The sequence below is a fragment of the Pseudonaja textilis genome, chromosome 3, assembly GCF_049901715.1.
Source record: "Pseudonaja textilis isolate UNSWEBS1 chromosome 3, rPseTex1.2, whole genome shotgun sequence".
NCBI classification, from domain to species: Eukaryota; Metazoa; Chordata; class Lepidosauria; order Squamata; family Elapidae; genus Pseudonaja; species Pseudonaja textilis.
The window spans coordinates 130,368,606-130,379,469 of NC_141992.1; the positions used below are offsets into that span (position 1 = coordinate 130,368,606).

The window sequence follows — 10,864 nt, forward strand, 5'->3', positions numbered from 1 at the left end:
TTGAATAGTTATAGAATGAATCACTAACACCACAGGTATGAGTATCTTGCTGTGAAATGGAGAAAAGAGTATGAGAGGGTCAATCCTCAAATATTAAACCTTTATTTATGCACAGATATAAAGCTTCATTCAGGGGTAGGATTCAAATTTTTTAACAATCGGTTCTCTGGGTGTGGCTTATTAGTTGGTGAGCGTGGCTTGGTGGTAATGTGACTGGATGGACATGGCTTGGTGGTCATGTTATTGGCTGGGCATGGCCAACTCAACATCACTCACATCAAGGCATGCATCTCCTCGCCTGGCCTCTTGTGACTGTGGGGATGCTGCAACAGTAGTAAGTGTGAAAAACAATCATAAGTCACTTTTTTCAATGGTCACTTCACACAAGCAAAGTACCAGCAAAGGAGGGGAAAAAAACTCCAGAGAAGCTCCTGAGACAGGAAGTTAATCCTGCCAAGAACGTAATAAGGGTTAACAGAGAGGCATTTTCTGTAAGCAACACCAGAATGTTACCTTTCTGCCTTCCTTACAGGATTAGGCCAGTAATTTCTTCTAACAACCTGCTCTCTGAACTGCTTAGAATGTTAACAACCGGTTCTAGCGAATAGGTGTAAACTGGTAGAATCCCACCCCTGGCTTCATCTATCAACCAAAAGGAACTTTTCATAGAGTGTTGCAGATAAATTGAACATACTTCTACATATGAAGATTTTGTTGTTTTATTTTTGCTTGCATCCATCAAATGTTTAACCAAATTTCGACATCGGCACTTTGAAACTGGGTCATAAGTAGTGATGACCCAGGGCATGGCACAAATGCAGCAAAGTCACAAAAGTAGGTAAAATCCCTTTAATACCTCCAACTTGGCCCCCAATGCCCAGTTATCATCGGCTGGAGAAAAAACTCTCCCAAGAACAGTTTTTAAAGGGAAGAAATTCCATCCAAAACCAAAATTCATATAAATTATAAATATAAAACCAACACAAACCACACTGCAACAATTAATGAGACAGGGCAGGATAAGGAATTGAAGACTTTCAAAAGATAATGAATCACACAAAGTTGGGAGGACGCCAGAACTCAGATAAGACTTGACAAACCAAAATAATTCATACTTTAAGCAACTTTGCTATGTGTAGTTTGCCTTTTTAAACAGTTTTCGCAGCTGCAGCCAATGAAGGGGATGAGGGCCACCTCCTCCCTCTTAAACCCTAGGATGAAGAGGGGGTGGGCCTGGGTCTTCCTCTGAATGCCCAGCTGTACTGTGCCCTTCCCCAGTTTCCTCCACAGCCACCAAAGCCACACCCCACTCCCTATCAGCTGTTCCACCTCTCCCTTGGAATCAGATTCCAACAGGGGCATGACAGTTTTTCTCAAATACGAAAATCCTGTATTTAATACCAATAGTAATAATAACAATGAGATGTGCTCTAAAAGCATCTGAAAATACTTCATAACATGTTTGAACATTAAAAAAAAGGGGGGCACTCAATGTCAGAATAGCAATATTGTCCCTTTGCTTTATAAGGAAAACTATTATTTTCCCGTTGTGATAAAATCTTGGTGACCACCAATTTTCTTTGGATACCCTAAGACCATAGTATTATTTTATTGCAGTACAAACATCTATGCTTAATTTCACGTGTGTGCACTATAGTATTGAAGCTCTGTGTAAAATCCTTTTATATCATTTCTATTAAACCTCTGTTTGTTTCTTTGTTGTGACATGAGCCAGATTTTCACAAGGACAGTATATATTTTCTTGTCACTAAGAAACTAGCAGGTAGGAAATCCACATTCCATAGTATACATTTCATACCTGCTTGTTTGGATCTGCTGAGCCACACCTTTTTCATCTCCCATGCAGCTGACTTCCACTTTGAATAACTTAGTCCAGGGATTTCCAAATTTGGTAACTTTAAGACTTAAAGTTGCCAAGTTTGTAGACTCCTGGCTTAGTCCAAAAAATACATTTCTACTAACCTTCAATTCATACAGACATTTAAAAGTTCTGGCTATGATAAAGTTTTATAGATAGTCCTCAACTTGCAACAGCTTGTTTAATGACCGTTCCAAGTTACAACAGAACTGAAAAAAGCGACTTATGACCGTTCTTCTTGCGGCAGCATCCCCGTGGACATGTGAACAAAAAACATGAAATTAAGCATAAATGTTTGTACTGCAATAAAATAATAGTATGGTTTCCAAAGAAAAAAAACATGGTGTCACCAATTCAGGCTTTGGCAATTGATTCATATTTATAACGGTTGCAGTGTTCTAAGGTCAAGTGATCACCTTATGCAACCTTATGACAAGCAAAGTCAATGGAGAAGCCAGATTCACTTAACAACAGTGTTACTGACTTAACAACTTCAATGATTCACTTAACGTGTGGCAAAAAAGGTCATAAAATGGGGAAAAATTCTCTTAACAATTGTCTCACTTAGCAACTAGAATTTTGGGCTCAGTTGTGATCATAGGTCAAGGACTATCTGTATTTTGTTTTGCTGTTTCAGAAACCTCTTGGCAAAACCTTATCTTTTAGCTCTTCGAACACACTCACTATGTCGCTGATACATTCAATCAATCCACAGGGAGTAGGATCTATATTGTTTCTGTTAGATGCCTACCACTTGGAGAAATGAATAAGCGTTCCTGTACATTAGAAGCTTTGCAAAACTTAAAAAATATATTTCAACAGAGCCTGTGGGAAGCTGGTTTGATTTCAGCAGGAAGCTATTTCTCAGGAGAGAAATTTGTATACAGCCCTCCTTCTTTCAACAATGTTGACAGTTTTTCTGCTAACTCACTCCTCAAACTTTGATTTCTCTGGCCTCCCTTTACACATAAACATTGGGTTGTCCAACTCTGCCTCCAGTCCTAACTTATGGAGTGAACATCTGGGAAAAAATCAGATAGTCCAAGTCAGGAAATAGCCATCACAAGGACTACTAAAACTCTACTCTATTGTTACAAACTGTAATAACACAAAGCTCACTAGAGTTTTTTTCTCTTCTTTCATACAAAACAGAATCAACAATCAAGATGGGGCAACCTGAAATGGCTTCCTCCCTTCCTTTTCTCTAGTGGTGTTTACATAATGATTGTTGACAATTTTCTTCAAAGCTATTATTGTTTTTCTTTACAGGAGCTGATTATGCTCATGGAATTCTTTCATCATCCCCAGAGCAATTAATCCAGGCTGTGTAGAAACACAAGGCTGCGCCACCCACATGGCCCACAGAAACCTTCCCCACCCACTCACTCCTTATCCAGCAAACTTGCCTGCTTAAAGTGCTATTTTTCCATTTTCCAACCATCATCTGTTCTGCTCTGCTGGGAGATTTAGATTAACTAGAAAGCAGGAAATGGTTGGATTTCTTGCTTTCTAGCTAACCTTTAGACTTTGGCTCTGCTTTTAAGCACAACTGAACCTCCCTTAGGAGGGTTCTATTATTCAGTGTAGAGTCACGGCAAGCAAATTTGAGAGACTGAGCTATCCGATGGCAGATAGATAGATCACTGAATGATTCTGAGAGCAACTCAATCTGCCTGCCTGCTTTGTCTGATTTTGGGTAAAAGTTGCTCTTTTTTAAAATAAAAAAATCAATATTTACATACATGGTGTGTTATGAGTTAATTTTGTGAATTTGCTTCAAGCAAATTTTATGTGACAGACTGAGTAGATGGTAGATAGAAAGATCTCTGAATGAATCTGTGATTCTGTGAGCAACTCAATCAGCCTGCCTGTTTTGCCTGATTTGGGGTAAAAGTTGCTCTTTTTTATTAAAAAAATCAATATTTATATAAATATTTATAATATTTACATACAAGCCATGCCCAGCCAGTCACATCACCACCAAGCCACACCCACAAATTAGGCCACACCCACAGAACCAGTTAGTAGCCCCTGGGATTTAAAATTATTAGTTTGTCAGTCCCTGAGGTCCCAAAGGTTGGCGCCCCCTGTTTTAGTCCAATTTCTGCCTAGGCAGAAAACCCTACACCACTTCAGACAAATGGTTATCCAACATCTTTTTTGAAACTCCCAGTATTGTAGCACTCACGGCTTCTGGAGGCAAGTTGGTCTACCGATTAATTGTTCTAACTGTCAGGAAATTTCTCCTTAGTTCTAAATTACTTCTCTCCTTGATTAGTTTTCACCCACTGCTTCTTGTCCTGCCCTCAAGTGTGCTGTAGAATAGCTTGATTTCCTCTTCTTCCTCTTCCTGAGATATTGGAACACTGCTATCATGTCTGCCCTAGTCCTTCTTTTCATTAGACTAGACTAGAAAGCATTACAGACAACTCGGTAAACATCTGGGATAAAAATCTCAAAACATTTTTTCCCTTTAATGTGAGCAGTTTACCATTTCCAAGCCAGTGCTGTCATCACTGATATCATCAGGAAGCAGTATAAGCATGCTGAAGTCATAACCGATGTACTGGAGTTCAAGAATCTGGGCCTGTAATTCATCTGTATATTTCCAGTTAAATTTGTCATGCTGGAACATCATTTTTATTGGCCTACTTGTGTTCTGAAAAGAGAGAGAGAGATTTTGTTATGAGTGGGATTTGCATGCTGACCTCCAACATCTTTATAGGTTTCAGAGTGAATGGGGCCAAAACTTTTAGCAATAGCAATAGCATTTAAACTTATATACCACTCCATAGTGGTTTTCAGGACTCTCTCAGTGATTTACAGAGTCAGCATATTAACCGCAACAATCTGGACCCTCATTTCACTGAGGGCTGAGTCAACCTTGAGTAAATCAGGATCAAACTCCCAGCAGTGGAATGCAGAGTAAGCCTGCAATACTGCATTCTAACCACTGTGCCACCATGGCTCATAATGTTCTTTGGCAATGTTTGGAATATTGCCTCAATATATCTTGGTTCCACTTACTTTCAGACTTACATCTCTTGACACCTCACACAAGGCCTCCTAATGCTTTTAAGCTGATGAATAGCAATAGTTCACTGATCATTCAATTGAAGAAGACAGTGACTACTGTGATCTCCAAAGCCTTATTTTGTTTCATACAAAATTACATGATGATTTACCTTGTTCAACCTGAAAGGTTGTTCTGTGGTGTCCTCTTTCTTAAAGGTGTTTGACCAGTTGCCTTTGAAGTACAGTACATTCACCATGATGAACCGTGTGAGGGGACTTATGGAGCCCTCATTCAACAGGCTGAGGATTTTACCTTATCACAGAAGGAATGAGAAAAATAATGTTTCTGCAACTTTATTTACATGACAAAAGTGTAAAGGTGGAAATATAGGCTAAAATAATTGTTCTGTATTTGCCTTCTTGTAGACTTGCATTCCGATTGGTCCACCCGGACCGCAACGTGATTGGCTTACTGAACTCCTGTGATTGGAGCGCTAAGAATCTATCGCGATTGGCTGAGCCGATCGCGGGAGATTTAAAGCGCTGCCATTGGCCGCTGAGCCGCCGGCCGGCTGTATAAAGCCAAGCGGCTTGCAAGCTTTTGCTGTCCTTGTTCCCAAGCTACAATAAAGAGCTGAATGTTCACTATCGTGTCTCGCCTCTTATGTGACCCGATCCACCGATCTAACAATAATCACTTAAGAAATCCAATTTTATCTTTTAAGTATGGCTGTGCTTATCTGTATGATATTTTTATGACCTTACTTCTTTACATACAGACTTTCATTGTTCCAATTGTAGCGCTTATTGCTGATTAAAATCCTGCTTTAAAACAACTTCACTTAGTTTTCTCCTGTGACACCTTTACACTTAAAACTAATAGCTCCTTTGAGTGACATTCAAGATGGAAGCAAGTTAGTATTATCAAATCCTTCCTCACAGTGTTTATTCTGCAGGAAGCTTTTTGTATATTCCCTCTGTTCAATTCCCCAAGCAATTGTAACCTAATGCAGCTCTTATACCAGTTCCACTTTACGCTTGCTTCTTGCTTCTTTACATTGTAAACATACTGTATTCAGTTACAAGCTACCAAATGCTTGCATGTTGTAAAATATAGTGGGGGAAAGAGTAAGGAAAGCCAACTTCTTTATAAAAGCCTGACCAAATATTTGGAATTTACCTGCTGTCTGCTGTTCAACCCATGCATTGATCTCCTTTCTTGCATCGTCTGCAGTTTCTTGAAAGTTTACTGTTCGTGGCTCAACTTTATAATATTTCTTCATTGATTCTGAGAAGTCCTTACAGGTAAGATGAAGTTTAATATGTTTATTAAACAGCAATATCTTTAGCCCCAAAGCCAAAACTTTAACAATATATAATTATTAATACATTGTCAGTACTAAAACAAAGGTGACACTCACTCTTTGAAAAGACACTGATTTATCCCCATATATTTGATTGACATTACTTAGCAGAACATTTTTGGTGGATTTGTTGATTTCTTGATTTAGGGCTTGGAATCTTGAATGGATGTTACTTTGTACTTCAGGGGAAGGCTAAAAGAAAAAAAAAAACAAAATTAATGAGAAGTGGAGGGGAGAGGCATTTAGTTGTAGGGTATTTATATCCTGCATGCTACTGTAAATTTATTCGTAAATCTTTGTGACTTGATCTTTTAATTTTATGGTTTTCAGTTACAGCACTTGGAGCAATTAGTGATTGTTCTTATAATGTACAGTTTGTCTTTGAAAATATTGGGACCTGTAAAGCAGTAAAGATATGCAGATTGTAACTGGATATAGTTTCATTTCAATTGGTGAAAACTCCCAGAAACGAAGCTGGCTGAGGAATTCTGGGAGTTGAAATCCACAAATCTTAAAGTTGCCAAGGTTGGAGACCCCTGTTCTATGGCATTATTCACACATTAATTATCCAAAGTGTTTTAAATTTGGGTTTCTTTATCTAATTATGCTGTTAGTGTTGCTACAGTGAAACTTCAGAAATCAGGAGGCAAGGTAAGTAATAATTCGCTCTACAATGAGAGCATAAGCCACTCATTCAAATCAAATCAAGTTTATTATTACAGTCTAAGACCAGAGACCAGAACAAATAAAAACACTCAAGGAATATCCAGTTTAAAATTCTTGAATAAAATAATAAATAACAGATAAAATCTATATTAATTGATTTGATTTGACTTGATTCACTCATTCAAAGATGAGGCAATGTGAGGGTATGTTAAATCTATATTAATTGATTTGATTTGACTTGATTCACTCATTCAAAGATGAGGCAAAGATGAGGGTATGTTAAACTTTCTTGCTTGGAAACTCCACTTAGAGCATCTTGTGACCAGTTAGATTTGCTTCATCTTGTCTGGAAAACCATATTCTCATTCAAAAACTTAGTCCTTCTTAGTCCTTAGTGTTTGTAGCCACTTTACAGAATGTAAATACAATGAATAATAAGAACCCTACTTATCTCTCTCTCCCCGAATCTGGTGGTTTCTAGGTGTATTTGGTCTATAAACTTAGACTTATCAATCAATATGCTGCCTGGAAATGATGGTTATTGGCATCCAAACACAATTTGCAGAGGATCACTTTGAGAGAGAACAGATTACACAGCAAAACCAGTCATAACCTTTCAGTTATGATTAAGTGAAAACTTACCTTTGCGATTTGCTCTGCAGTGTGGCCTTTAGCCCCAAAGTAGAGAGTGGCCATAACTGATGAAATACTCCATGGTGAAAACAGTACATTTGTGTTGGTTTGAATCTTGCACAAATGCTTGAAAAAATCAACAGCAAAGCTTGTGTTTGCTGCACTTAGTGTTTCCATTGCCATTTAAACCTAGTATATATATAAAAAAGACAAATGCATTCAGATCTATATAGTATATATATAAAAAAGACAAATGCATTCAGATCTATATATAAGATCTCCAGAGACCACTCAAGCCCTATGAGGAAACACTGGAAACTTCTGATAAATAGGCAGGAAAACAAAATTTCCGGAAAATATCTATTTGGTCCACAAATTTATTTCCATAGCTGTATGGTTTGTGGGCATTGTTTAAACTCTGCCACTGAAGAACTATTCTTTGCATTAATTGCTGGAGAAGCCTCTGACTTGCAAACGGGTGAATGAGGCTGAATGAGCTTTGGGAAAAGCTTGCAAGTTCAATGGTTGTGGAAAGATAAGATGCTGGTGGTGGATGGATGAATGGACAGACAGATAGAAAGTCTCAAGACTTTCAATTCCCACCACAGTCAAGTCATGCAGTCTCCATACCATAAGAGGCCATGAGATCATGGTACCGGGTTTTGATAAAAACTTTGGAGGTGTTGTTTGTTGGGAACTTCTTCACAAAACCTAGCACTAGATATGTGGAAATTGGCATCCTTGGGGTATCCCTGCTGTCATTATTAAAGTGCTCCTGGCAGCTTTTAAAGATTTGGGTATCACCTTGGTATACCGGTATATCCTTTTCATTCTATTTGCTTTAGCTAATAATGAAGTGTAAAATCTGTTTATTTACTGGAGCTCATTGTCTCTGGATCCCAAAGAACCAATTGCCTGGCCACCTGATCACTGTCCTAGCTTGGCAAAACACTTGCATATCTCCAGATGCATTATTCAGCAGGTTCTGACCAGTTCTGGAGAACCAGTAGCGGAAATTTTGAATAGTTCATAGAACCAGCACATACCACCTCTGACTCGCCCCGCCCCACCTATTGTCTGCCTCCTGAGTCCCAGCTGATTGGCTGGGTCTTCTTTTATTGCCCTGTACAGGAGAATGGAGCTGGAAAGCAGGTTAGTGGGGTGGGGAGGGAATGGGATTTTGTAGTAACCTTCCCGCAGGAGTGCGGAGGGAATGGAGATTTTACAGAATCCTTCCCCTGCCACGCCCACCAAGCCATGCCCCACAGAACCAGTAGTAAAAAAAATTGAATCCCACCACTGCATATCTCCATCAAGACCATTTTCCAACTCTCTGCACTTATATTGTTAGGGGAATAAGGAAGACAGCTATAGAAAAATCCCCGTTAGTGTGTTTGAGTCTTAGGGGCTGCACATCCATGCCCATCTTGAATGGTATACCAACTTTGAGACATACATTAATGGTCTAAGGCCTATTTCAAAAAACCTGTTTCTGTTCTTTATATGCTAGCAAAAGTTAACTGTCTGTCCATTATTATTCCCCTATACATATCATGTAATATTGGGAAGTGGCCATCAAATTTCCTCTTGCATGTTAGCCCTTAACAGACAAGGAGAGAAAATTTCCAGGAAGCTTGACACCATAGCCCCTGAAGTCATCTCAAACAGCAATATTGGTGAAATACAAATTTAATAATAAAAAATAAAATATTTATATATCCAGTCATATATACATTTAAATGTTTGTCCCTTTCAGCCTACTGATGATAATTATGATAACATTTCTCAAACTGTCAAAAACTTACAATAGAGACAATAGAAATTTGCCCCTAGGTTTCCAATGGATCATTCTTTGTGACACTGATACCTGAGAATTGCGCTTCTGGATTGGCATTCTTTGTCTTTTGGCTGGTTCCTTCTGCTATGATTTACCTCTCTATGCTCAAGAAGTTGTCAAGTCCAATCTTGCCTTTCATCTGCTCCATAGTCTTTACTAATTAGTTCCACTAATTCATAGTTTAGTTCCACCCTGCTATGCCACCTACATTCTTATTATATACGCTTCCCAACTTTTCACAAACTATCTTTAAGTCAGCTCTAAACACAGTCCTTCATAAACTAACTGTGAAGGAAAAGCCATCTCAGCTGAGTAACTCTAGCCAGGCCCATTCGTGTCAGCAAAAGAGGCCTGCTATAGACAGGATTTGCTAAGGAATTTCAGTGGGCAGAGTCAAGGAGAAGAGCCTTTTCTGCTGTGGCGGAAACTGGTGAAACATTCTACCACTGGACGTGGGGTGAGAACTAGTCCCACCCTTTTGGCCTCTGGAAGGACATTAAAACCTGGTTTTGCTGGCTGGGTTGAAGCCCTGAAGGGAGGGCACTCACTGCTGAAGATGGTTGATGGGGTCAGAAATCCTTATCATTATACCGTCTATCTCTTGGTTCCTAGGGTTTTTTAAAAAACATTTTTAAAGTTTTGATTTGCATAGTTTTAAATTTTTACTTGCTATTTTATTTATCTTTTTATGGTCTATAAGCCATCCAGAGTCACCTTGTCAGGAAGAGGGGCAGCCTATAAACTTAAAATAATAACAATAATAACTATATTAAACTCCAGTTAAAACAGCACAATTTGTGATGTGATTTTCATAGCAGCCTAATATATGGGTCCAATTGATCCAGTTTAGATTTCTAAAGAAACATACACGGGCTTAATTTGGAGTCATTGTTATCAGTGCATCTATAAAGCATATCTTTTGTTGTTGTCATCACCATTATATAAACTACCCATAGTATATTGGTATAACTAGAACAACAAAAACAAAATTGACAATCTGAAATTTTACATACCTTTTTAAAAACCAACAAATATAGCAGGCAGTCTCTTCACTATAAGCTCATGGGAAAATCATACCGATTATATAGGACTTTTTACCACTCCCATAGAAAGTAGTTTCTCAACATTAATGTGATGTAATATATTTTTACCAATGACCTGTCTCTATGAAATATCTGGAGCGTACCAAGAATAGGACTTAAACAAGAATGCAAGAATGATATAATAACAATAGAAATAGCTGACTGTAGTTGAATAGTTATAGAATGAATCACTAACACCGCAGGTATGAGTATCTTGCTGTGAAATGGAGAAAAGAGTATGAGAGGGTCAATCCTCAAATATTAAACCTGTATTTATGTACAGATATAAAGCTTCATTCAGGGGTAGGATTCAAATTTTTTAACAATCGGTTCTCTGGGTGTGGCTTATTAGTTGGTGAGCGTGGCTTGGTGGTAATGTGACTGGATG

General features: G+C 38.4%; 1 protein-coding gene across 1 annotated transcript; it reads right to left on the minus strand.

Annotated features, from left to right (window-relative positions):
• Nucleotides 1-4,318: 4,318 nt before the first annotated feature.
• On the minus strand, nt 4,319-10,465 carry LOC148126319 (leukocyte elastase inhibitor-like). The gene is made up of 6 exons (XM_087930767.1): nt 10,408-10,465; nt 7,567-7,746; nt 6,316-6,450; nt 6,075-6,192; nt 5,065-5,207; nt 4,319-4,538 (listed from the first exon to the last, which is right to left on the minus strand). The coding sequence occupies exons 2-6, from the start codon at nt 7,738-7,740 to the stop codon at nt 4,353-4,355; spliced, it is 756 nt and encodes a 251-aa protein (XP_087786893.1). The 5' UTR covers nt 7,741-7,746; nt 10,408-10,465; the 3' UTR covers nt 4,319-4,352.
• Nucleotides 10,466-10,864: the final 399 nt, after the last annotated feature.

What these genes read in the sequence shown, in the direction of transcription:
- LOC148126319 (XM_087930767.1), bottom strand. Translation starts at nt 7,740, where the DNA reads ATGGCAATGGAAACACTAAGTGCAGCAAACACAAGCTTTGCTGTTGAT. An exon ending in GGTTGAACAGCAGACAGCAG is followed by an intron (nt 5,208 to 6,074) that starts GTAAATTCCAAA and finishes TTCTGTGATAAG; the next exon opens with GTAAAATCCTCAGCCTGTTG. An exon ending in AACCTTTCAGGTTGAACAAG is followed by an intron (nt 4,539 to 5,064) that starts GTAAATCATCAT and finishes CTCTCTTTTCAG; the next exon opens with AACACAAGTAGGCCAATAAA.